The sequence below is a fragment of the Lissotriton helveticus genome, chromosome 9, assembly GCF_964261635.1.
Source record: "Lissotriton helveticus chromosome 9, aLisHel1.1, whole genome shotgun sequence".
Taxonomy (NCBI): domain Eukaryota; kingdom Metazoa; phylum Chordata; class Amphibia; order Caudata; family Salamandridae; genus Lissotriton; species Lissotriton helveticus.
In genome coordinates this window covers 539,807,750-539,832,548 of record NC_136070.1, presented here as the reverse complement: position 1 = coordinate 539,832,548, position 24,799 = coordinate 539,807,750, and the positions used below count along the sequence as shown (strand labels likewise).

Below are 24,799 nucleotides of genomic sequence, written 5' to 3'. Positions count from 1 at the left end.
ATCCCATTGCATGACAGCCAAAATGAAGGCGATGAGGGAGTTCTGGGCCATAAAAAGGAGATGTTTCGATGAGTCCTACAACAAAAAGTGATAAGCCATTAAAGTCTCTCGGGGATTTAAAGTCAAGCCATAAGTAAGATTGCCTTCCAGTGAATATGTAAGCCTCGGTGAGCATGGCTCTATATAAACCACAAACCACCACATTTGGGAGAGCCACTGCCATTCACTATATTTGGGAAAGAGGCTGCCATCATGGATTAGTGAGACGAGTGGCAAGAAACAATTACAAGTGATAATTTTGGTACAGTTTTGCAAAAAATCGAAACAAAACATCAATAATGCATTACAATCTTTTCTGATGAAGAACAACTCACTTTACATATTTAGAAAACAAAAACTGGGGGTGGGCTATAAATACATTATTGCGCAATAAGTGTGCTTAAATTCTTTTCATTTTTTCCATTTTCCCAAAGGAAAAGAGAAACAAATATTTCCTTCACATCATGCAAAGCCAAAAAATAAAATACAAAAATAAAACTTAAACCTCTGCCTGGATAGCTTACAGAGCGCGCATTCATTTTTCAGGGTTCTGATCCCAACTATACACAGACAAGTAGGAAAGAATTCAACAGACACTCTCTTTCACCAAGCACCATCAATCAATTGCTATCAACGAGCAGTGAACACCCTATTTTCAAAGTGCCATGGTACTGTGCCTAAAGTATACACGCTAACACTGTTCATTTGGGTAGGAAACATTTTAAAGAAAAAATGCCTCTTTTCCATCTCTCTCCTGCTTAAAACGTCCTCCACTCCAATACAAGTTAAAGGGGTGAATTAACTCCCCGAGTTTGTTTTCTAAATCTCTCTCCTCGCTTTTCCTATATGTTAGCATGTATGTTAATATCAAAAGTATACTCTTAATTCAGACAGCACTGATCAGTGAAAAACGAGTGGTAGGCTTGGGGTACATTTCCCAGTGCAGGACATCACCAGATATGAAGTCAGAGTCTGATATCAGAGTGGAGAGAACAAGAAGGATCATATTGTAATCGAACTGTAATTGCATTTACATAGCGCTTACTACCCCTGACGAGGCGTCACAGTGCTTTTTCGGAGAGTAGCACGCTACTTCGGAACCCAGAAAGGATTAGTGGTGAATTAGTATAGTGAAAAATTAAAGTAGTTTGAGTGGTGGATATGTTAGTCAGTTATTTGGATTCAGAATGATAGTGGAGGGATAGAAGAGGAAAAAGGTTTGCACTTATATAGCGCTTGCTACCCCTGATAGGGTGTTGAAGCACTTTTTCGGTGAGTAGCACACTACTCAAGAACCCATAAGGGATTAGTATGAAGGTTACACATTCCATTTTGTCACTGAACATTAACTTAGATCCTCATTCCAAAGAAAATATCAGGCAGGACGTCCAAGTACAGACCACATCTGACGAGGAAGCCCTCAGTACATTGGGTTCGAAGTCAGGGAACGTACATGACTCAAAATGTAAGTAGAGTTCTGACCGAGCGCCAAAAGATCATTATCAAAAGAGAAAAAAATAGCCGATGTAACTTTAAGAAGATCTAACCTGAACCCAACCTCAGGCATGACCTGGAAGTGGAAAAGAGCTGAAACCTGAAGGAATACACGTCATTAGAAAGTCCTCTGGTGTCCGTGTCACTCCTATATGCTGTTGGGGTTCATGATCACCAGTTTCCCTTGCCCCAGAGCAACTCTCTGTGCTATAGACCTTTGAATAACTATATGCCCGATGATCAGAGCACATGCTGGGTTCATCCGTTCCAGACAAGTACACTCCTTGATGACTGTCTTTCATCGAGTTTCCATGAGTTTTCATGATCATCATTTGATGTTTTGGCTATATCATTGCAGCTTTCGTGGAATGATTTGTGAATTTTGAAAAAGCCGGGTTTAGAATGTCATTACCCTCGGTCACTTGAGGTTTGTCTTCTGTACACTGCTCTGCCCAGGAATTTAAACTTCTGCACGTTTAATTATGAACAACGGGAATTTACACAGCAGGGTTTCAATTTCCAGAACACAGAAGGGGTTGAAAGCTCAAAAACTGAGAAAAGCCATGAGCAAAATCAAAACTTTAGGTGTTTTTTGAAGGCTAGTTTGTTCAGAAATGTAAATGCCATGGCGAGAAACAGAATCAAGATGAAGCCTAGATGAAATTTTCATTACCCAATTGTAAACTCACGTAATTCTCTATTTTGGGTATACCATATGCTTGTTATCTTTTTTTCTATAATTTTCTCTCGTGAGAGACTTGGTTGAATAGAAAATGTCTCGCGGGAACTGTAAAAAGGATGTGCCACTCAACATTTTTTTGCTCGAATGAACATCCTACCCATGACAACTGTGTGCGAGGCATGCCCCTGCATTCAGTTTCCACCCGCGATACTGCACAAGTGCAGTATGCGTAGAGCGTATAATTGTTTTGTGAAAATTATGATGGAAAATGTTATCAATTGCGTGTCATGGCTGCCCTAAAAGCTAGAGAATCCAGTAACAAAGGCCCACATTAAATACATACAAAAGCTAATAGTGAACAGCTTGAGATGTTAGGAAGTGGAATAATTAGGGCTTCTGGGTCAGACACATACTATTGGGTTCCCTCTAACATCACTGTGCTACGAAAAATGTCTTGATAAACACAAACTAATATTACGCACCTAGTTTTGGACTTCTTAAGATATTTTGGCCAATGAATGGCCAGTGATTACATTGGTGGATAAACCATAAGGGGGGTTATTGACGCATTTCTGTCTGACAACTGATGTTCCTCTCAGGTATCTAGTTTTCTTATGGTCCTCCATCACACAGAAATACATGCTTGGTTTATTCTTTTCGGCCATTTTGAGAAGCTTCAAGCTGCCAGTGTCTGGCCGGCTGATGCCTGAGAGGTTAAGTACATACAGCAGAGCATTTAGTGCATATAGGGTAATTGCAGATCCCCAAACAGACCCTTTTGCTCATCTCCAGTTGGAGAAATCTACTAAAGCTACTCTCCTATCAGCATGTGCACCAGCAAACACGCACTCGTACGCGTACAAACACACAACTATCCAGTTGATCGTTCAGAACCCTTTCCAAAACACTCAGAAACAACGGCAAGCAGTGACTGGCGAATAAAGCTTTGTGCCGAGCATGCTCAGAGCCACGTTGAAGTGCATTGTCTTCTCCTGCCGCGTCACCATCTCGCTGCTGATGGTTGCAGACAGGCTGCTATGGCTTTACTTGGGCTTTTCTGAAGTTACTGTACTTTTGCGCAGATAGTGAGAATTCAGTGCCATCCCAGGTGTGGAAAAATCCATTTCAAGAAGTATACTGTTTCACCCAAGTTCACAGTATTGGTTACACTCTGAATGGAATTGCTCTTGCCAGAATATGAGTTACATGATTACTAGCCTGAAAGTTCCTGACATATCTTGAAATATTTTCATAAAAGTAAAAAGAGGTGAAGATGCAATAACGGCTATCGGGTTTAGGCCTGGAGCAGCGATTAAAAAAGTAGGTGTGCCTTCTGGTTCATGGAAAATGTAAGCTGAGCTCCTACAGGTTTCCCCACTGAAGGCTGAAAATATATGGACGCTTTATTTACATGTAACACTGATTGCCTACATGGGTAAATCCTTTAACGGATTTCCCACTGGCTTCAGGAAAATTTTGATGGTGTGAATCTCTGACAAGAATTTCCCATGGTTGAGAGCAGACGTAGCTGTAGGATTAAGTGCTGCTATACACTGTCCTTCTGGGTCTTTACAAACTGCTTCCTACACCAATAGCAAGCTTTTCAGACACATAATCACTGGCACTTCTATTGGTTAACCACCAGCCTAGCACTTTCAGAGAAGGTGGATTCAATGAGAACGACTGGCGACATCAACGGTAGTGTCACGTGTTAAAAGTTGGCAGTGCCATGTACTAATTGAAATCTTACCCCTCTTGCATCAAGAACCCACGAATCACAATGGAGTAAGATTTTGCCAGGCTCGGGGTGCATTTTAGGCCACAAATTTCAGCTAAAGTGATACGCGTCCAAATTGAGCACTGGTGGATCGAGCGATCATGTTCTAAATCGCAAGTCTCTAAAGTACTAGTGATCGCTAGCCCAACACGAGCAAACAATGCTATTGTCGCCAACAGAACGGTCTGCATCATGTAGGAGACAGCCATTAGCACACTCAAGGGACACAGATATACAAACATTCAAGCTCACACTAGGCCTCTGGCAATGTCCTAACATGACCATTCCCATAGTTTACCTTTTAAGGAGGCTAAAACGCTGTTAACTAAACTTTACTTGCAATATTACACCCATCGATGTTTAATTTAACCCTTTTGACCTAATAACTGTCAGCCGGACAATGACATGGAATCCTACAATGTCAATTTTTGGAAAAGTGGATGATCCATCTTTACAGCTTATTGAGTTACAAAAAAGAAGTCTGGCTAACAATACTGATGGCCAACAGCTAAACCTAAACAAACTAACCACTTATTAAAGCCGATCAAAATTATTCTATTTGTAAACCAAATTCCGATAAGCTATCCACAGGTAGGAAATGAAATGTCAAGCTAGGAACAAAACTAAGCAGTGATGCTTCACTGACCCCCCAAGTAGGGATTCTTTAATATGTACACAAAGCCCCCATTTTAGCTACTGTTCCACCAAATGTGAAACTTTACTGCGATTTCAAGTGCATCTTAGAAAGATTAAAATGCATAGACCCTGGTCATTGGATTAATCTGGAAACAGAAGATGAGATTACACTCACTCTGTAATAATCTCTCAGCATTTCTCTGAGAATGCTCTGAACAAAACGGACACAAATGTGAATGGCGGAGGGGTAAAATATGGGCAAAATTCACTCATTTAATGCACAAAATGTTCTTAAAATGACATTAATGTCCTTAGCTGTTACTCAAAATAAAGACAGAGGTAATGAGCTCAGATTACAATGTCAGGGTCTCGTGCTTGGAATGTTCAGGCTCGCGACTGTAATGCGATGGACAAAACGCTTTCTTTGTCAGTAGCTTCATGATCCAAGCACAGGTCTTCTAGGTGAGGGTGATGTAGGCAGAGGCCTTTTCCTTCAGTTGTCGCAGGCACAAATGACAGCTCCAGCTCCCTGTAGGAAGAAGGTGAAAAAGTGAAAAAGCGTTCCAACACTCACAATTGGTCCGCGCACCTTGGCAAGTGCAAGCGCACAATGGGCGAATATCTATATTGGCTCCTGAATGCAAGACTGTAAAAGAAATAAAATTTCTTTTGACAGATGTGCTTTTTGGCATATAAATTGTAAAAGTGATAAAGGTTCCAGCACTGTAAAATTAATATATTTTTAGGAAAAACTTGTTCGTAAAGGTGTAGAATTTGGAGGGCTCACTTCTTCAAATGAGACAGTTAAATAAATTTAGATGCAAGAGTAGTGATCTTTGACTATAATTTAAGCACCAGCTTGAGGTGCTTAAATTATAGGATAAACGGGTGGCCAAGGCAACGCAGAGGTGCATATACCTCTAAAATGGAGCTACCATTTCAGCACCAAAACACTTTAATTCTGATCCTATTGTTTAACGTTATTAAAGCCCATCTTACTAAAAGAAGGAATATAAAACTTAACATTTTCCAAGAGTGGTAACTGACTTAGATACTTGTTCCTATCTAGTGTTCTGAAAATAGTGCTTTTTATAGTAATGCAAACATTTGTACTTGAAATTCAAATGTCTACCTTAAATGAAAACGGGACCAAAAGGTAACATTCAATAATTCCAGAATAAGTTGAATAATACTACATTGAGTCGAGAAATACCGACCTACAATAATATCACGTCAAGTACATTGATTGCTACTACTGGTTCATGGTGAGCACAATATTACTATTTTTACCTACAAAGCATCTACCTGATCTACCAGCCATATGTATGAAGGTACATATTTGCGAATCTCAAATAGCGATTTTTAAGAAATCGCTATTTGAGATTCGAAAATTGGTATGTATGTGGAAAATCGCATTTGTTTTTGCGATTTCTTAAAATTCCTTATTTGCGATTAGCAAATTGCGAATCGCAATTAAGGAATACTTTCCCATTCATTTATATGGACCAGGAGGCCCATAGAAATGAATGGGAAGTTATTCTCAATTTGCGATTCGCAATTTGAGAATCGCAAATTGAGAATAATTTCAAGGGTGCAGGGGTGTCCAAAAGACACCCTGTTGCACCCCTGAAATTTGCATGGGTGCACATGTGGTGCACATTCATGCCCTAAGGGCATGTATGTGCTTCACATTGCACTTTGAAAAATGCAAAAAAGTGAATTTTTCAAGGAATTCGCAAATTACCACCAACTTGAAGTTGGTGGTAATTTGCCATTCCTTAAGGCCAATTTGCATTTTTTTAATGCTTCTTACATTGCCTTTAAGGAATAGCAAAATGTGCGATTCCTTAAATGCAATCGCGAAATAAGCAATCACAAATTTTGCACGCAGATTTGCTTAATACATACCATTTGGCCAAATTGCATTCGCAAAGGTTTGCGAATGCAATTTGGCTGGATACATATGGCCCTTAGTCACCAATTATATTATTGCGTAGCAGTTACTCGTGTCCCCTTTTTCTCCACCTATTCACTCTTTCTTACCATCTACAGTTCATTTTGATTCCCCAGCTCGCATCATTCTTGGGTGTGCGTGCGCGTGCTGGTTCACACAGGCAAGCGCGCGCGCCCCCACACATTTTGAAGGGAAAACCAGCCAACCGCTTGCCCTTTACACCAGCCTACTACCGGAAATAAATAAGAAGGCAAAGGAAGAAGGTGGGCTGGAGTCCACCGGATAAAATATCAGACGGCGCTTGCAGCGTTCAGATATGGAGTGGTGGAGTGTTATGAACAAGATAAATCATTTTTTATGATGTACAAATTTCTCTTAAGATGACATCTTTTAAGACTAGCTTGTGTTTTACTGGAGTCTATTAACCTTGCGTAGTTTCAACTCGCCCACGCTGAGAAACAAGATTTTTTTTCCTTTTTTAGACAAGAGACTGAGCCGATTTATAAAGGCGTAAGGAGAAGAAGAGGGCACACTGGAAAAAGGCATTTCATCACCAAAGCCTTCGTGCATAGGAGGAGTCTTGCTTTTGTGAGTAAGACATATCTATATGTCCAGCTGTAACCAACATACACCATTCAGGTAGAGGGATCTGTCTGATGGACAGAATCTACCCAGATATGGGTAGCTCTCTTCTAGCCACTATCTAGATTAGGAAGCCTTGTTCCTGACTCCTTAATCACAACACAGAGAGGTATAGTGGTGTCTGTGGGCGGCCTTCCACTGAAGATTACAGGTCCAGTGATGGGCATTACAGCTGTAATGCCCATCACTGCACCTGTAATGACAAAGATGACTCGTCAGATTAACAAATTTATATCTAACATAAAAAATCCTATGTGAAGAACCTGCGGAGAGAGAAAGCAGTCACAAGGACATTTTTGATAAAGCACAGATCTCTCCAATGGAGCTATTTTGACTCAGCTGACACTGGGTCCAGAATAATTGGAATCCCTCAGAAACAACTCAAGGATCACAGGATGAGTTCTGTCAACCAAAAGAACAAGTTACCTACCATCAATTACACTCTTTCTGGTATAAACTCTCTCAAAACACGGATTCCTCAAGTTTGTAATATACCCCAGGCGTCATACTAGATATGAAAACTCTTCAATCAGTACCTCTGCATGTCAGTTGGTGGAGCTGTGCGGCTCCACACTGACGTTGTTCCACTCCAGAAATACCTTTCGGAGCCTATAGAGGTGCCAATCCCATGTGCTGATATCAGCTGCTTTCAGAGCTGTCTTGGCTCCCAGGCACATAGCCCCAATGTCAGTGTGCATATTCCTAGACTTAGGATCTTATTAATGGATAGAGTCCATGTCACAGAACGGGAATGGTAGGAGGGTACTGTGGGCTCCGTGGTTAGACAGAGTCTCTACCAGAAAGAGTGTTACCGAAGGTAAGAAACTTGTTCTTCTTATAAAGCCGTCTAACCGCAGATTCCTCACCTTTTCAATAGGTACCAAAGCAATAAATATTTTAAGGTGGGTCTGTGTATGGACTCAAGCAAAACGTCCTGTAGGACCGAGCAGCTGAAATGCCCCTCTCAGCGAATCTGGCAGTTGTGCATCTTGAATGTATGGAGTGACACCCACATAGCTTCCTGGCAGATATCCAGAACAGAAACTCAGCATGCCAACACAGCGGCAGCAGCTTTTGTTCTGGTGGAATGAGCTTGTACTCCTTCCAGCCATTGAGTAGCAGAGCTTAATGCAGAGCACAATCCAGAGGGAGATAGTCCACTTCTGCTCTGCCTTACCTTTTTTTGCTCCAGCGAACCCCTAAAGAGCTGATTGGACACTCTGTATTCTCTGGCATGATGGACATAAAAGCGTATGGCTCTTTTGTGGTCCAAGTTATAGAGTCTCTGCTCCTTCTTCAAGGGGTGAAGCAGAGCATAGAATACCAGCAGGGTAATGTTTGACCTATGTGTATAAGTGCTACAACTTTTAGAAAAAAGATGTCTGCAGAACCAGCTTCTCTGGGAAGAGGGTGGAGTACTGTGTGTTGACACCAAGAGCTTGAAGAGCACCTACATACCACACCGATGTTATGGCAATATGGAACACCATCTTGAAAGTGAGAAGATGTACGGGACAGCTGCGAAGCAGCTCAAAGGGAGTAAACATCAGGAATGTAAGGACTAAGTTAAGATTCCACTGTAGCATGACAAAGGGAGAGTGAGGAAACAGATGTTGTAGGTCTTCCAAAAACACAGCTGATCCACCAACCGCAAAAAGACAGAAAGAGCAGAAATATACCCTTTAACTGTGCCCAGAGCAAAACCTTGCCAGGTGAGGGATAAAACAGACAACAAAATGCCAAATAACTTTGCTTGGAGAAGGTCTATCTGCCATGTGCTGCACCAAGCCCATTATTTGTCCCAATGACAGCCGTATGCAGTGTTGTCGAGGGATGCCTGTTTGCCAAGATCAGAAGAAACAAGGGTGGCTGGGCCCAAAGGGAAAAGAGGGTAGGCAGGGCCACACTAATATGAACAGAAACAATTGCCTATGCCTCGGAGCTAATTAGAGTACACAATGACTTATGTACAAGTAAACCATAGTTTATTAGTTTACCCAAGAACAATTTATGTTTTCATTTGTTGCTCAATTTACAAAAAAGCGAGAATATTCAAAACAGACAGAAATAAGGCCACTATCAACCTCAAGTCTTAGCCATACACGAGTTCAAAACATCAGTTTGTGCATATATACAGGGAACACATTTTTTTGCATATATACAGTGACAAAACATATATTGGACATTATACACCAAGAAAACTTTTATACCAACATGTGTCGAACATAAAGAAAAAAACAGTGGGTATTTTTACCATGAGAAGAAATTACCATAAATACATTTACAGAGCATGGACCACAAGACCTTACACATTTAAAAATGATTTGACCAACCAATATTAATGGAAAGGAAAACGAATGTTTTTAACCAGTTCAACTACCATGACCTGAATAAGAGGTAATCAGTTAAATATCAGGAACATTGCCCATTTCTGCATCAATAACATTGGCCAACTGGCCAGTGAACGTGAAACAAAAGGGGGGGTGCCGACGCGTTTCGAATCCTGATAAAAGACTTGCAGGATTCTCGTCAGGGCAGTGTGAATCTAGTCCATGGGAACTGTTTAGAAAAAAAGAACAAAACAGTTTGTTTACTAACAAGTGGGTCCTCAAGCCACTACTCTCCGAACAATTCGAGAGACGGAATACTGCGTACTTTGTATAATTCCTGCCCACAGTTACTCCTATGTTATATGGAAATGTCGTCTATGTTGAGGGGTTTACGCTGCAACAGAGTAAAAAGCAAGTCAAATCCAGCGGGGTGGAGGGGGACCCTACAAATTCGTCGTGATTGTACTGAAATTGGTTACCTGCGTTCTGCAAGGGTCTTTGCCAACCTGCGCGGTGTTCTAAAACATTTAAAATTCCTCTTCATTTAATATCTGAAAGTGAATAAAGAGGGCGGGATTTAGACAGCTGCTCAGTCGGTTAGACACTTGTGTGACACTGGTGGTCATCCCAACAAGTAATCGACTTACTTGGACACCAGTCCGCGGTGGCCGCAGAGAGGGGTTCTGACTTCTAGCCCGAATATTATCAGCCTGTGCGTTTTCATTAGACGTTTACAATTCAGATCATTAGTTTTCCTAAGACAAGTGGATAAAGCGCGTTTTAGTTTGCTTCTAATGCGGTGACACTCTGGCGCACCGGTAGTAATCAATTCCCCGCAAGCTTCACTTACTTGGACACCGGTCCGCGGTGGCCGCACACAGGGGGATTCTGATTCTGGGGCCAAGTTTTTCACATAGTGAGACGTTAAGTTAATCTGTGGAAGCGAAAACACAAGACCAGATTAGCGCGTTAATGCGCTGTCATGTGTGCTTAGAATCAGCGCTGGTAGCGGTTCCAAATCTAAGGGGGTTCAGTCTTACCTCAAAATATTTCATAAGCCTCCACAGCAACAGCTTGCTCCAGACCGGCAAACACAGGGATGTGAATGTCCCTGGCAGTCGCCGGTTTGGATCATGTGATTCAAAAACGGCCAATCAGAATGAGCGGCAGGGTAAAGTGCCTTCTGGGACCTGTAGTTTTTAATCATACAAGGCAGATATTTTTAAGAAAAGTTACAATGCATTCTGGGGCATGGAGTTATTGGAAATACAGGGAGGTGTTTAAGCTCTGTTTATTTCACTCAGACTATTCAGACCCTTGTTGACGCTATCAAACTTGAGGATTAAATATGCCTCCTTCCGCAGCAGCATTGCGTCTACATCTTGAAAGTGTTTGGGGTCAATCCATGCCAATGCGGTCCATTTAAAGTCATTCTCAGAATGGCCATTGCTGATGAAATGTTCCACCATAGGGGCGGTCAAGACTTTTTTCTTGAGACGCGATCGGTGCTGGGTGATCCGGACATTAATAGGCTGATTTGTTTTGCCTATATACACTCTGTTGCAGGGGCAAACCACCGCATAGACGACATTGCGAGTTTTGCAATTCGTGAAGCATTCATGCTTCCATCTGATGCCATTATTCGTGAATGTGTCGCCTTCCAGCGTACTGGAGCACGACACACAATTACCACATTTGTGGTGCCCGCATATCGGTTTCAGCTTCCACTGTGCGACAAGGTCACTCTTGGGTGCTGGAATGTGACTGTCCGCCTTGATCAATTGTTGCCCTATGCTTCTGTTCTTGCGCATAGCGAAGATGGGTTTAGAGAGGGGGTGCTCCAAAGTCTCGAGTAAATGCCAATTCTTCCGAATTATATTCTTAAATTGGTTCGTGTGTTGGCCAAATGTTGTAACACAAACCAATTGTTCCAAATCTTTCTTTTCTTTCTTTTTGAATAGTGTCTCTCTTGGAGTGAATTTGGCCCTGTTTCTCGAGTGCTTCAACAGTTTCTTCGGGTATCCTCTCTCTGCCATCTCACTGCAGAATCTTGCGGCGTGGCAGTCAAAATCGCATAAATTAGTACAATTACGCCTGATCCTCAATAATTGCCCGTAAGGCAGATTGTTTTTTAATGATTGAGGATGTGAACTAGTGTAATGCAGAATTGTATTACGGTCAGTTTCCTTCTTATGCAAGGAGGTTGTTAACTTAGCTTCACTGGAGCCTACAGTGACGTCAAGGAAAGTCATTTCTTTTGGACTGTGGTTCAGTGTGAATTGGATGTCTGGGTGCCTAGAGTTCAGCCATACATGGAACTGCTCGAGTTCCGCCTGGCTCCCCTGCCACAGGAGCCAGACGTCATCGATATATCTTAGCCACTGAGTGATATGGCCTGAGAATGGGTTGCCAATGGGTTGCCATTCAAGACAAATCTCTCCTCGTATTGTGCCATATAAAGCACTGCCAGCTCCGGCGCATAGGGACAACCCATGGCTGTCCCTTTGATTTGAATGAAGAAGTTATTCTCGAATTTAAAATAGTTGCTGCGAAGAGGAATCTCAGCCAGTGCCACTATAAAGTTTGTTGGCACCCAATGGGGCCTCTCCCTTTGTTCTAAGTAGAGTTCAATGACCTCTAAGGCTTCATCCTGTGGTATTTGGGTATAGAGTGAGGCGACATCCAATGTCACCATCAACTCTGTCTGATCATTGAATGCGAGCCCCTCGATCTTTTTGATGAAAGCTGTTGTATCACTGAGATGCGAACGGACTTGTGCTATACATGGTTTTAGAAAAAAATCGATGTATTTCGATATAGGTTCAAGCACAGAGTCGCACCCCGAGACAATGGGTCTGCCAGGGGGTGCCTTTTCGTTTTTATGAATCTTCGGCAAGAAGTAGAAAATAGGAGTTCTCGGCATTTTTTTATTCAAAAATTCATGCTCTCTGGACCCTAAAAAACCCTTCTCCAAACCTTCCTTTGTAATTCTAGATATTTTGTCCTGAATTGCGTGGATGGGATCTTCTTTTGACGGTCTATACCAATCCCTGTTGTTAACATGTGCTAGACCTTCAGCAAGGTACATAGGGCGCGGCCAAAGCACCACTGCCCCGCCCTTATCAGCTTGTTTTATAACTATTGACGTGTCAGATTTCAAATCACCAATAGCTTTTTGTACACCTTTGCTAATGTTTTTATTGACAAACCTATTTTGCTTCTCAAGTTTAGTCAGGGAAGACAGTACAGCTTGCTCAAAAGCAATGATCTGTTTGGGGATGTTTGAGGTTGGAGTAAACCGTGACTTCACTCTGAGTCCAGTAGTTTCCTGTGGTGACGTCACTTCGGCTCCTGCGAAATAAGCTTTCAACCTTACCTTGCGGCAGAAGTCAAGTGCTTCTAATTTTAGTTTCGTGAAATCAGTTCTTGTCGCGGGGACAAACTTAAGGCCCAGGTTAAGAAGCATTTCCTCATCCCTAGATAGTTCCTTGTTGGAGAGGTGGACTATGGTGGACAAATTCAGTTGTTGTTGTAATTTTTGTTGCGAGTTCGCATTTGCCATGGTTGCTTGAAGCGAGGTCGCGTCTGGCCGCCCCTGGATAAAAATAGGTTTTTGACCTTCTCAGACACTACTTCCTCTGATTCTTCCACAGACTCAAGGCAGTCCAACTTCAATAAACGAGGCGCTACCAGTGGGCCGGCTCCTTTTTTATCCAGGGGCGGCCAGACGCGACCTCGCTTCAAGCAACCATGGCAAATGCGAACTCGCAACAAAAATTACAACAACAACTGAATTTGTCCACCATAGTAAACCTCTCCAACAAGGAACTATCTAGGGATGAGGAAATGCTTCTTAACCTGGGCCTTAAGTTTGTCCCCGCGACAAGAACTGATTTCACGAAACTAAAATTAGAAGCACTTGACTTCTGCCGCAAGGTAAGGTTGAAAGCTTATTTCGCAGGAGCCGAAGTGACGTCACCACAGGAAACTACTGGACTCAGAGTGAAGTCACGGTTTACTCCAACCTCAAACATCCCCAAACAGATCATTGCTTTTGAGCAAGCTGTACTGTCTTCCCTGACTAAACTTGAGAAGCAAAATAGGTTTGTCAATAAAAACATTAGCAAAGGTGTACAAAAAGCTATTGGTGATTTGAAATCTGACACGTCAATAGTTATAAAACAAGCTGATAAGGGCGGGGCAGTGGTGCTTTGGCCGCGCCCTATGTACCTTGCTGAAGGTCTAGCACATGTTAACAACAGGGATTGGTATAGACCGTCAAAAGAAGATCCCATCCACGCAATTCAGGACAAAATATCTAGAATTACAAAGGAAGGTTTGGAGAAGGGTTTTTTAGGGTCCAGAGAGCATGAATTTTTGAATAAAAAAATGCCGAGAACTCCTATTCTCTACTTCTTGCCGAAGATTCATAAAAACGAAAAGGCACCCCCTGGCAGACCCATTGTCTCGGGGTGCGACTCTGTGCTTGAACCTATATCGAAATACATCGATTTTTTTCTAAAACCATGTATAGCACAAGTCCGTTCGCATCTCAGTGATACAACAGCTTTCATCAAAAAGATCGAGGGGCTCGCATTCAATGATCAGACAGAGTTGATGGTGACATTGGATGTCGCCTCACTCTATACCCAAATACCACAGGATGAAGCCTTAGAGGTCATTGAACTCTACTTAGAACAAAGGGAGAGGCCCCATCGGGTGCCAACAAACTTTATAGTGGCACTGGCTGAGATTACTCTTCGCAGCAACTATTTTAAATTCGAGAATAACTTCTTCATTCAAATCAAAGGGACAGCCATGGGTTGTCCCTATGCGCCGGAGCTGGCAGTGCTTTATATGGCACAATACGAGGAGAGATTTGTCTTGAATGGCAACCCATTCTCAGGCCATATCACTCAGTGGCTAAGATATATCGATGACGTCTGGCTCCTGTGGCAGGGGAGCCAGGCGGAACTCGAGCAGTTCCATGTATGGCTGAACTCTAGGCACCCAGACATCCAATTCACACTGAACCACAGTCCAAAAGAAATGACTTTCCTTGACGTCACTGTAGGCTCCAGTGAAGCTAAGTTAACAACCTCCTTGCATAAGAAGGAAACTGACCGTAATACAATTCTGCATTACACTAGTTCACATCCTCAATCATTAAAAAACAATCTGCCTTACGGGCAATTATTGAGGATCAGGCGTAATTGTACTAATTTATGCGATTTTGACTGCCACGCCGCAAGATTCTGCAGTGAGATGGCAGAGAGAGGATACCCGAAGAAACTGTTGAAGCACTCGAGAAACAGGGCCAAATTCACTCCAAGAGAGACACTATTCAAAAAGAAAGAAAAGAAAGATTTGGAACAATTGGTTTGTGTTACAACATTTGGCCAACACACGAACCAATTTAAGAATATAATTCGGAAGAATTGGCATTTACTCGAGACTTTGGAGCACCCCCTCTCTAAACCCATCTTCGCTATGCGCAAGAACAGAAGCATAGGGCAACAATTGATCAAGGCGGACAGTCACATTCCAGCACCCAAGAGTGACCTTGTCGCACAGTGGAAGCTGAAACCGATATGCGGGCACCACAAATGTGGTAATTGTGTGTCGTGCTCCAGTACGCTGGAAGGCGACACATTCACGAATAATGGCATCAGATGGAAGCATGAATGCTTCACGAATTGCAAAACTCGCAATGTCGTCTATGCGGTGGTTTGCCCCTGCAACAGAGTGTATATAGGCAAAACAAATCAGCCTATTAATGTCCGGATCACCCAGCACCGATTGCGTCTCAAGAAAAAAGTCTTGACCGCCCCTATGGTGGAACATTTCATCAGCAATGGCCATTCTGAGAATGACTTTAAATGGACCGCATTGGCATGGATTGACCCCAAACACTTTCAAGATGTAGACGCAATGCTGCTGCGGAAGGAGGCATATTTAATCCTCAAGTTTGATAGCGTCAACAAGGGTCTGAATAGTCTGAGTGAAATAAACAGAGCTTAAACACCTCCCTGTATTTCCAATAACTCCATGCCCCAGAATGCATTGTAACTTTTCTTAAAAATATCTGCCTTGTATGATTAAAAACTACAGGTCCCAGAAGGCACTTTACCCTGCCGCTCATTCTGATTGGCCGTTTTTGAATCACATGATCCAAACCGGCGACTGCCAGGGACATTCACATCCCTGTGTTTGCCGGTCTGGAGCAAGCTGTTGCTGTGGAGGCTTATGAAATATTTTGAGGTAAGACTGAACCCCCTTAGATTTGGAACCGCTACCAGCGCTGATTCTAAGCACACATGACAGCGCATTAACGCGCTAATCTGGTCTTGTGTTTTCGCTTCCACAGATTAACTTAACGTCTCACTATGTGAAAAACTTGGCCCCAGAATCAGAATCCCCCTGTGTGCGGCCACCGCGGACCGGTGTCCAAGTAAGTGAAGCTTGCGGGGAATTGATTACTACCGGTGCGCCAGAGTGTCACCGCATTAGAAGCAAACTAAAACGCGCTTTATCCACTTGTCTTAGGAAAACTAATGATCTGAATTGTAAACGTCTAATGAAAACGCACAGGCTGATAATATTCGGGCTAGAAGTCAGAACCCCTCTCTGCGGCCACCGCGGACTGGTGTCCAAGTAAGTCGATTACTTGTTGGGATGACCACCAGTGTCACACAAGTGTCTAACCGACTGAGCAGCTGTCTAAATCCCGCCCTCTTTATTCACTTTCAGATATTAAATGAAGAGGAATTTTAAATGTTTTAGAACACCGCGCAGGTTGGCAAAGACCCTTGCAGAACGCAGGTAACCAATTTCAGTACAATCACGACGAATTTGTAGGGTCCCCCTCCACCCCGCTGGATTTGACTTGCTTTTTACTCTGTTGCAGCGTAAACCCCTCAACATAGACGACATTTCCATATAACATAGGAGTAACTGTGGGCAGGAATTATACAAAGTACGCAGTATTCCGTCTCTCGAATTGTTCGGAGAGTAGTGGCTTGAGGACCCACTTGTTAGTAAACAAACTGTTTTGTTCTTTTTTTCTAAACAGTTCCCATGGACTAGATTCACACTGCCCTGACGAGAATCCTGCAAGTCTTTTATCAGGATTCGAAACGCGTCGGCACCCCCCCTTTTGTTTCACGTTCACTGGCCAGTTGGCCAATGTTATTGATGCAGAAATGGGCAATGTTCCTGATATTTAACTGATTACCTCTTATTCAGGTCATGGTAGTTGAACTGGTTGAAAACATTCGTTTTCCTTTCCATTAATATTGGTTGGTCAAATCATTTTTAAATGTGTAAGGTCTTGTGGTCCATGCTCTGTAAATGTATTTATGGTAATTTCTTCTCATGGTAAAAATACCCACTGTTTTTTTCTTTATGTTCGACACATGTTGGTATAAAAGTTTTCTTGGTGTATAATGTCCAATATATGTTTTGTCACTGTATATATGCAAAAAAATGTGTTCCCTGTATATATGCACAAACTGATGTTTTGAACTCGTGTATGGCTAAGACTTGAGGTTGATAGTGGCCTTATTTCTGTCTGTTTTGAATATTCTCGCTTTTTTGTAAATTGAGCAACAAATGAAAACATAAATTGTTCTTGGGTAAACTAATAAACTATGGTTTACTTGTACATAAGTCATTGTGTACTCTAATTAGCTCCGAGGCATAGGCAATTGTTTCTGTTCATGTTTGCCAAGATGAAATCAACCACATCCAGAGAAAGGTTCAAGGTGTTCATCTGTCGCTGCTCAACCTCCAAGCATGAAGGCAGAGTTTGCGATGTTCCAGGTCCCGAACCCTTCCCCGTTGCTGCAACAGATCCTCCCAGGAAGGCAGCCTGATTCAGCTTTAATGCAGCATCAGGATCATGTTAGAATGTGCACCAAACAAAGAATGCGATGTGTGAGATCTTCTTTGTGGAGGTGGGATGTCAAGCACAGGTTGCGGTTCGTTGGAAACCAGGCACAGCCTTGATTACGGTCACAGCAATGCCCACTCCGAGTCAGAGAGCTCAATAGGCGCTCTATTAATTAATTAATTGTGGGTTTCTAAAGTGCTAGAATCGACTCCCGGAGGAGTATCTCTGCGCTGTAGACCGCTGGGGAACCCGTCCTGGCTTTCCCTGTGAGATGGACCCTACTGGGTATCTCCAAGGTGAAACCAGGCATCCCTGGCGTATGTGGGGGGCCGTTGTGGAGATAAGGCAAGCTAATGCCCAGAGTTGCCGAGTGTGATCCCTGGTTAGAGTAGGCACCGAGGCGAGAATTATCGAGTCCGCTGACCCTGGTCCACGACCCTGCCGCGTCGGGGATAGAACCCTGGTCCCGGTCCGTCCTCTGCTTCCGGGTCTGCTGCCTCTAACCAGTGAGCCACACCACTCCACTATATAATCTGATGGCGATGGAGTCGGCATCAACGTCGATGCTCCACGAACAGGGGTGGATTGTGGAGCCGGAAGCAAATTCCGTACAGGAGGCAGGGAAAGCCCAGTTTGGGTATTGGAGAGTCCAACTGGCGCCGATGATGAACCCGCTAGTAGAATCCCAGATGGAGGACCTCTGTGCTCTTTGAGGCCTGCAGGTGCACCAGAGGGAGTAGGAAGTGATCCGAAGAGTCAGAGCATGCCTCTCGAAACTTTTGGATCTGTCTCACTGTCGTAGACTCAGGTTGTGAGGGGACAATTTAAGGGATGGGCTCCGAAGCTGGTCGAGATTAAAAAGAATAGTGACACCATTGCACCTTCTCGGGAATATGATAGTGGCAGGAAGGGGCGGAGTCCTGCCTCGACTTTTTAATGTTTTTTCTTCGACTTAACTGAAGATTCGGAGTGTGACAATGAAAAACCTCGGGATTGACTCCTAAAACTTGTGGATGGGGAACTGAGACCAACCTTTGCACTTGAACCGATCTCGATGTGGAGTCTTTAGGTGCCTGACGATGTAAAGTTTCACCTCAAAGTACAGTATTGCCTTCGGGTTCATCCACACACAGTTATTACAGGCCCCGGCACCACAGGTAAAATTGATGAGGAACTGTCACAGACAGTTGCTTGCAACAATCCTTACGGGTTTTACAGTCTGTCGTCTTGGGAGGCGAAAATTCCCTTGTACACTGTCATTTTTGGAGTTTGATGAGGCATCAACGAGACAAGAGGTGCTCCAGATCCACATCTGGTGGCACAGACATAAAGGAACTGACGTCAACATGCAGGAGTGGCACCTATATAGGCACTGCATGCAATTTCCGGAGCAGAAAGGCTTCACACTACATTTCAAAGTGTCCCTGGTTTCTTCAGGTCTGTGTATTATTAAGGACCACTGAGGACAATATTGCACCTTTATAATGCTGTTCAGACCTGTAATTTTAAAACATGCCCCCTATGTCAAATGTAGGTAGTGAATTGCTCCTGGCAGATTGCTAAAGGGGTCTTTCTATTTTTAGTTCAACCTATTTCGTTCTAATGTTTCATTCTTCCAACTTTGAGAGGAAGCTCTGCAGACTCGCTGACAAAAAGACTTTGACAGCTTTATTGTAACCCCCAGCTGCACATATTTCCATGAATCTAGATGTGCTAGTAGATCGAAATATCTCACACAAGCATTATGCCCTACACATCGCTTATGCATAAATAGTCCCATTGGGTGTGGATGTTGTATTATTAACTGCGATGTGGCAGACATTTTTGGAAACAATATTCAGAATACAATATTTATGCAGACATTATTTATGAATATGATATTAGACATAGTAAGATGATCAGAACACCCATGAAGGCTTTGTACATTCGTTCATCTGGTCTTACTCACACATCATGAAAGACAGAGCACATGAAGTAAGCGTATTTATTGCCAGCTCTTAGAGAAGGCCGGGTGGGCGACGTTGCTGTAAACTGAACAGGTTTGGGTTGTGTTTAGTACAGATCATGAGACAAGGGGCAGGTGCTGAAGCAGATAACAAAGAGTAAAGGATCTCAGAGCTGTTTAGAAAATTAAGTGGGTGGAGAATGCCTTGTTGCAATTAAATGGCAAAGAAAAACCAAAGGTGGTGATGGACGGAGCGTTGACAATACAAACACTCACCCCCAGTCAACTGATCTGGGTTTAATCCATCACCGTTCTTTAGCTCACTCCGCCACCCCAGTTCAGACATGGCCATATGCAAATCAGTCTGACCCTGTGCCTCATGGGAACAGTCCAGCCCGAACTGCCAAGCCATGTCTTCCCTGGACAGGAATCAAGCTTCCCAGGACCGGTTTCTGGCATTACAGCCGTCTTCAGCCGGGCTTGCTTGACTCCAGTGGCAAAGTGAGCAAGGGAGTCACGTCTGAGCATACCCTGCCAACTTAGGGCGAACAAAGAAAAACCAGAAGTGGTGATGGACGGAGCGTTGACAATACAAACACTCACCCCCAGTCAACTGATCTGGGTTTAATCCATCACCATTCTTTAGCTCACTCCGCCACCCCAGTTCAGACATGGCCATATGCAAATCAGTCTGACCCTGTGCCTCATGGGAACAGTCCAGCCCGAACCTTTGGTTTTTCCGCAATTAAATGGCAGCCTGACAGCTCAGTTGTCTCCCAGGTACTCTGCAACAGTTGCTTTAATGCCCCACTGGAGAAGCAACAATCAATTACCCTGCATATGTGGTGTGAGAGTTAAGAATTCCAATGCCTGAGGAAGTTTGTGGCGGGATTAATAAAAGTTATCCTTGTGGTCTTCTGCTGAAACATTGTTATCACCAGATCAGGAAATGCAAACGCAAAGACTGTGCGCCAGTTACAATTCAGAACCTTTACATGTGTTGGTGATCCTCTGTCCTGTCCTATACAAATCAATGTGGCCTTAAGTTCAATATTGCACAGCACCAATATGCACATAACGCAAGAGGGCAAAAAGCAACACAAATTCATTGCTTGTTTTGCTCATTGTTTTTATGTCACAAAGGTCTCGATTTCAAGTGGTGCAGACCTAGATGTGATAATTATCAAACCTATTAAAATCCGGTAACTCAGGGCTCAGAATTTAGCTGATACAATAATTATTTCTCTAAAATGGCGCATTACTTGCAGATTTTGGTGTTTTAAGCAACAGGGAATTTCAGGTTTGGATACATTTTTATTAACCTTTTAGTACCATGTTCAAGCTTCCATAGAGTATCATAAGCATGTGTAGCCATCACAACTGTGAACAACTGATAATCCCCTGAGAAACTGCCCTCTCCCTCTCACAAGCTGGCTGCTCTGCTCCGCTTGCCCCACCAGTCGCTTTATAGAGTTGCGTCGCTGTGCAAACCATAGGTTGGGTTTCTTAAGGTCCATTGTAGGCCCCGCCTAGGCCCTGCAAGTCTCTATGGAACTGGTAGACTGTGGTGTAATAGTCCTCAAGTCTGGAAGAAGAAAGAAGCTTCAGTGTTTGGAGGCTTTTTGGACACAGTTCCCTATATTCTCTGCTGAAGTAGTCTAGAAGACACCCCCATTGTTTAGCAAATGTTTTCTCCTCCCCCTGCACCAGCTTTGACAGCTTCCCCATGCTGAGAATTTACCACAGTCTTTTAATCCCGCTGTGCTCAGATGGCAGGGTCAGATGCCCCCAGAGGGGCTCAAGATGCTTTGTTTAGCTGCCAGCAGGAGGTGGGAGATCATTTTAACTAGTGAACCATAGAGCAGTCCGGCACTGGGCAACCCAACAGAATCACCTCAGTGCACCTCTGGTGTGCTCTACTGTAGATAGTATGGAGTTTCAGAAGAGTTGTATATTGGGGCATGACCAGTGTAAATGTGTGATAGATCCCTCCTCCTTGCAGCCCCTCCAGCAGAGAGGGAGGTGTCCTCCCTTCATTGTGGCTAGGCAAGCTGGGGTGTAGTGCCACCGATATAGTATCTTAAAGATGGTTTCCCTCCCTCCGGAGTGTGACGCATATTTGGTTGCCTGAGTCAGGATTTCTGCCCATTGGTGAAGGTCTACTGTGATATTCAATTCCCTTTCCCAGGCACATTGGTAGGTGTGTGCATTGGGGATTCATGTAGTATGTAGCATATTATATACTAGCAGCCCGTCCCGACATTGTCCGGGTATGAATTGCTGCCGGCCAGTAGTATATTGTTTTGTAGGATTTAGTTTAGATAGCATTTCTTATCTGTGACAGGCCTGTGAAACGCTCCGATTCACAGTGCACTGCTGATGCACTTAAGAGTGCGCGTTCAGTAGTGTGTGAACTCGAGTTTCCCTACTTTATTTTTCCTTGCAATGTTATATAGCGCGAACTCGACAACATGGCATGAGCACAATTTACTTTACAGAAGAACACATTCATTTGTGGTAGGCACGGGGAGACAAAGCGATTTGCCTGGAATCCCAGGATGTTGAGCTGATGCCGAGATTCAAACGTAGCTCCCCAGCTCCAAAGTTCGCAATTCTAGAACTTGTGGCGGGAGGTGTGTCTAAAAGTGTATGTCGGTGCTGGCCATCAATGAGAGAGACCTGTGCATTTTTCAAATGGGTGGTGAAAAAATATGAGTATGTTGCTGGAGATGTGGGCCGCCGTGCCACCAATGTACTTACCGGGGGAGGGTAAACACCCATTATTCCGCAACTTTCTTTTCGCATACCATCCCGCAGCATACTTTCATTACGAAAGTACCATGACTCCGCAATGCCATTATACCGCATGGCATTACATTTTATATGCTTTTACCAGGCATACATTTACAACGAAATTCGTTGTAAATGCATGAATGGTAAAAGCATGTTTTTTTTAATGTTTGGATAAGGTAAGTATGGGTATAGGGGTATATGTTTTGGGGTACTGAGGTATATGTTTTGGAGTGATTGGGTATTTTAAGGGTTCAGATATAGTTTTGGGTTTTGGGGTATAGGGGTATTTTTAGGGTTCAGGGGTAGGTTTGGGTTTTGTGGTACAGGGGTATTTTAAGGGTTCAGGGCTAGGTTTGGGTTTTGGGGTTCAGGGGTATTTTTAGGGGTCAAGGCTAGGTTTGGGTTTTGGGGTACAGGGGTATTTTAGGGTTCAGGGGTAGGTTTGGGTTTTGGGGTACATGGTTATTTTTAAGGTTCAGGGCTAGGTTTGGGTTTTGGGGTACAGGGGTATTTTTAGGGTTCAGGGGTAGGTTTGGGTTTTGGGGTACAGTGGTATTTTTAGGGTTCAGGGCTAGGTTTGGGTTTTGGGGTACAGGGGTATTTTTAGGGTTATGGGATAGGTTTGGGTTTTGGGGTACAGGGGTATTTTAAGGGTTCAGGGCTAGGTTTGGGTTTTGGGGTACAGGGGTATTTTAGGGTTCAGGGGTAGGTTTGGGTTTTGGGGTACAGTGGTATTTTTAGGGTTCAGGGCTAGGTTCGGGTTTTGGGGTACAGGGGTATTTTTAGGGTTCAGGGGTAGGTTTGGGTTTTGGGGTACAGGGGTATTTTAGGGGTTCAGGGCTAGGTTTGGGTTTTGGGGTACAGGGGTATTTTAGGGTTCAGGGGTAGGTTTGGGTTTTGGGGTACAGTGGTATTTTTAGGGTTCAGGGCTAGGTTTAGGTTTTGGGCTACAGGGGTATTTTTAGGGTTTAGGGATAGGTTTGGGTTTTGGGGTACAGGGTATATTTATAGGGTTAAGATGAGTTAGTTATTAAGGGTGTTGGGGTATTTTAAGGAGTACGGGTGGGTTGTGATTATGGGATGCAGGGGTATTTAAAGGGAGCAGGGTGGGATTAGCACACGATATGAGACATGGCATGAAGGGCGGAACGTACCACACGCCCCCAGCGTTTGTCACGCCCCAGCACACGCCCACAGCACAACGCAGACAAGCCCACAAGGGACTACTTTGCTGGCACGGTTCTTTTACCTTTTAAATGTATATGGTGGGCGTCTGCATAGCCTATGTCCTTCTGCTGCAACTGCCCTTTCCAACGCTGTATTGGGTGTTGTGATTGGTGCTGTGGTTCCTGAGATTACCCGCCTCAAAGGTTTGGGCTCTCTCTTTATTATATTAGAATGGATGATTTGAAATTGCATGTTTATCGTCCTTGCAATGTAGGAGGTACTTGTCAAGGTGTTAGATTCTAGCGTGTGGCAGCCAATTACACAGTTGCAAGTAGTGATAACTTTTGGCTTCTGGGAGCTGGAACTCCACAAGTTTTCAAGGGATTTGATTGATCCTTTGGAGAACATGTCTCTCAGTGTTTTGCAATGCCCCTCCAGCCACTTGCCATTGGGGGTCATAGTCAGTCTCAGAGTAAATTTGCAGTTACCCCACAGGGATGTGAATGGGGAGGGGAATGTAGTCAGGCCCCACTTGATCCCCACTCCGTCCCATACCTCTAAAGTAGCTCTTGTGATGGGGGATATATAGAGCGTTTTCGTTCTTTCGGATCTGGGTCGCCAGGGGATCTCCCATAGGGGACCCGCGGACCTCGTGTATTTAATCATGCACCAACATCTCTCCGTTTCCTGTCATGTCCAGTGGATGACATAGCGTAGGTGGATCGCCGCGTAATACCTGGCCCAGTTGGGGATCCCCAAACCTCCCAATGGAGGACTTAGTGAGTCCTTAGTGAGTTCTACTGTTGGCTGATTCGCTGTGCCCCGCAATATGAAATTGGCACAGGTCGTCTGAGGACAGCTATGTATTACCTCGATATTCGGAAGGTTAGGGTCAAGCATTGGGATTTTAATTTTAGTGCATTTTACAATAGTTATTTTCTGCAGGTTTTAATCTGGCAAACTTGTAAATAGGGTTAAAGAGTATGTCAATGTAAGCTGCAAGTTCAAATCTGCTACAACCACAGAGCATTTACTGCTTTAATAAAATGAATTCCAATGGCAAATTCCCTATTGAAGGCACATGTGCTTAAGTGAATACTTTCCCTAGTGATTACTATGTACTTAAGATGCAAGCACGAATGCTAGCTTTGAAAAAGGAATCCATCAGTTTGCTTTCTCTCTTATCCATTTGGGTCCTGCTATGAACACAGAGCATCTGATGGCTTTCTCTTGTAGTGACTTTAGCAGAACTGCAGACTATAAGATCCAAAAGTCTGTCAAGCGGGTGTAGTAAGGTTGCCATCTGTTCAGCAAAGGCTCCTCCGCTAAGGCGGAGAAGGGGTGCCCCACTGCTTTGAAGCAGTGCAATGGAAAACATAAAATGATAAGGAAAGTTATTATAATTTTATTTTTTGCTTTCCCATTTCCGCCAGGTTAGAGCGGGGAAGG

At 43.6% G+C, this 24,799-nt stretch overlaps 1 protein-coding gene across 4 annotated transcripts in view; it reads right to left on the bottom strand.

The window, feature by feature from the left end:
- Nucleotides 1–212: 212 nt before the first annotated feature.
- The window catches only part of DPF1 (double PHD fingers 1), a 548,769-nt gene continuing 524,182 nt past the window's right edge, over nt 213–24,799 (bottom strand). For 3 of the 4 annotated variants that reach the window (XM_078660408.1, XM_078660410.1, XM_078660409.1), the window contains one exon: nt 4,882–5,157. In XM_078660408.1, the coding sequence (XP_078516534.1) occupies nt 5,087–5,157 (71 nt within the window). In that variant the 3' untranslated portion in view covers nt 4,882–5,086. Of the gene's footprint in view, nt 5,158–24,799 lie in introns of all 4 variants that reach the window. The other variant, XM_078660411.1, reaches the window with a different exon arrangement.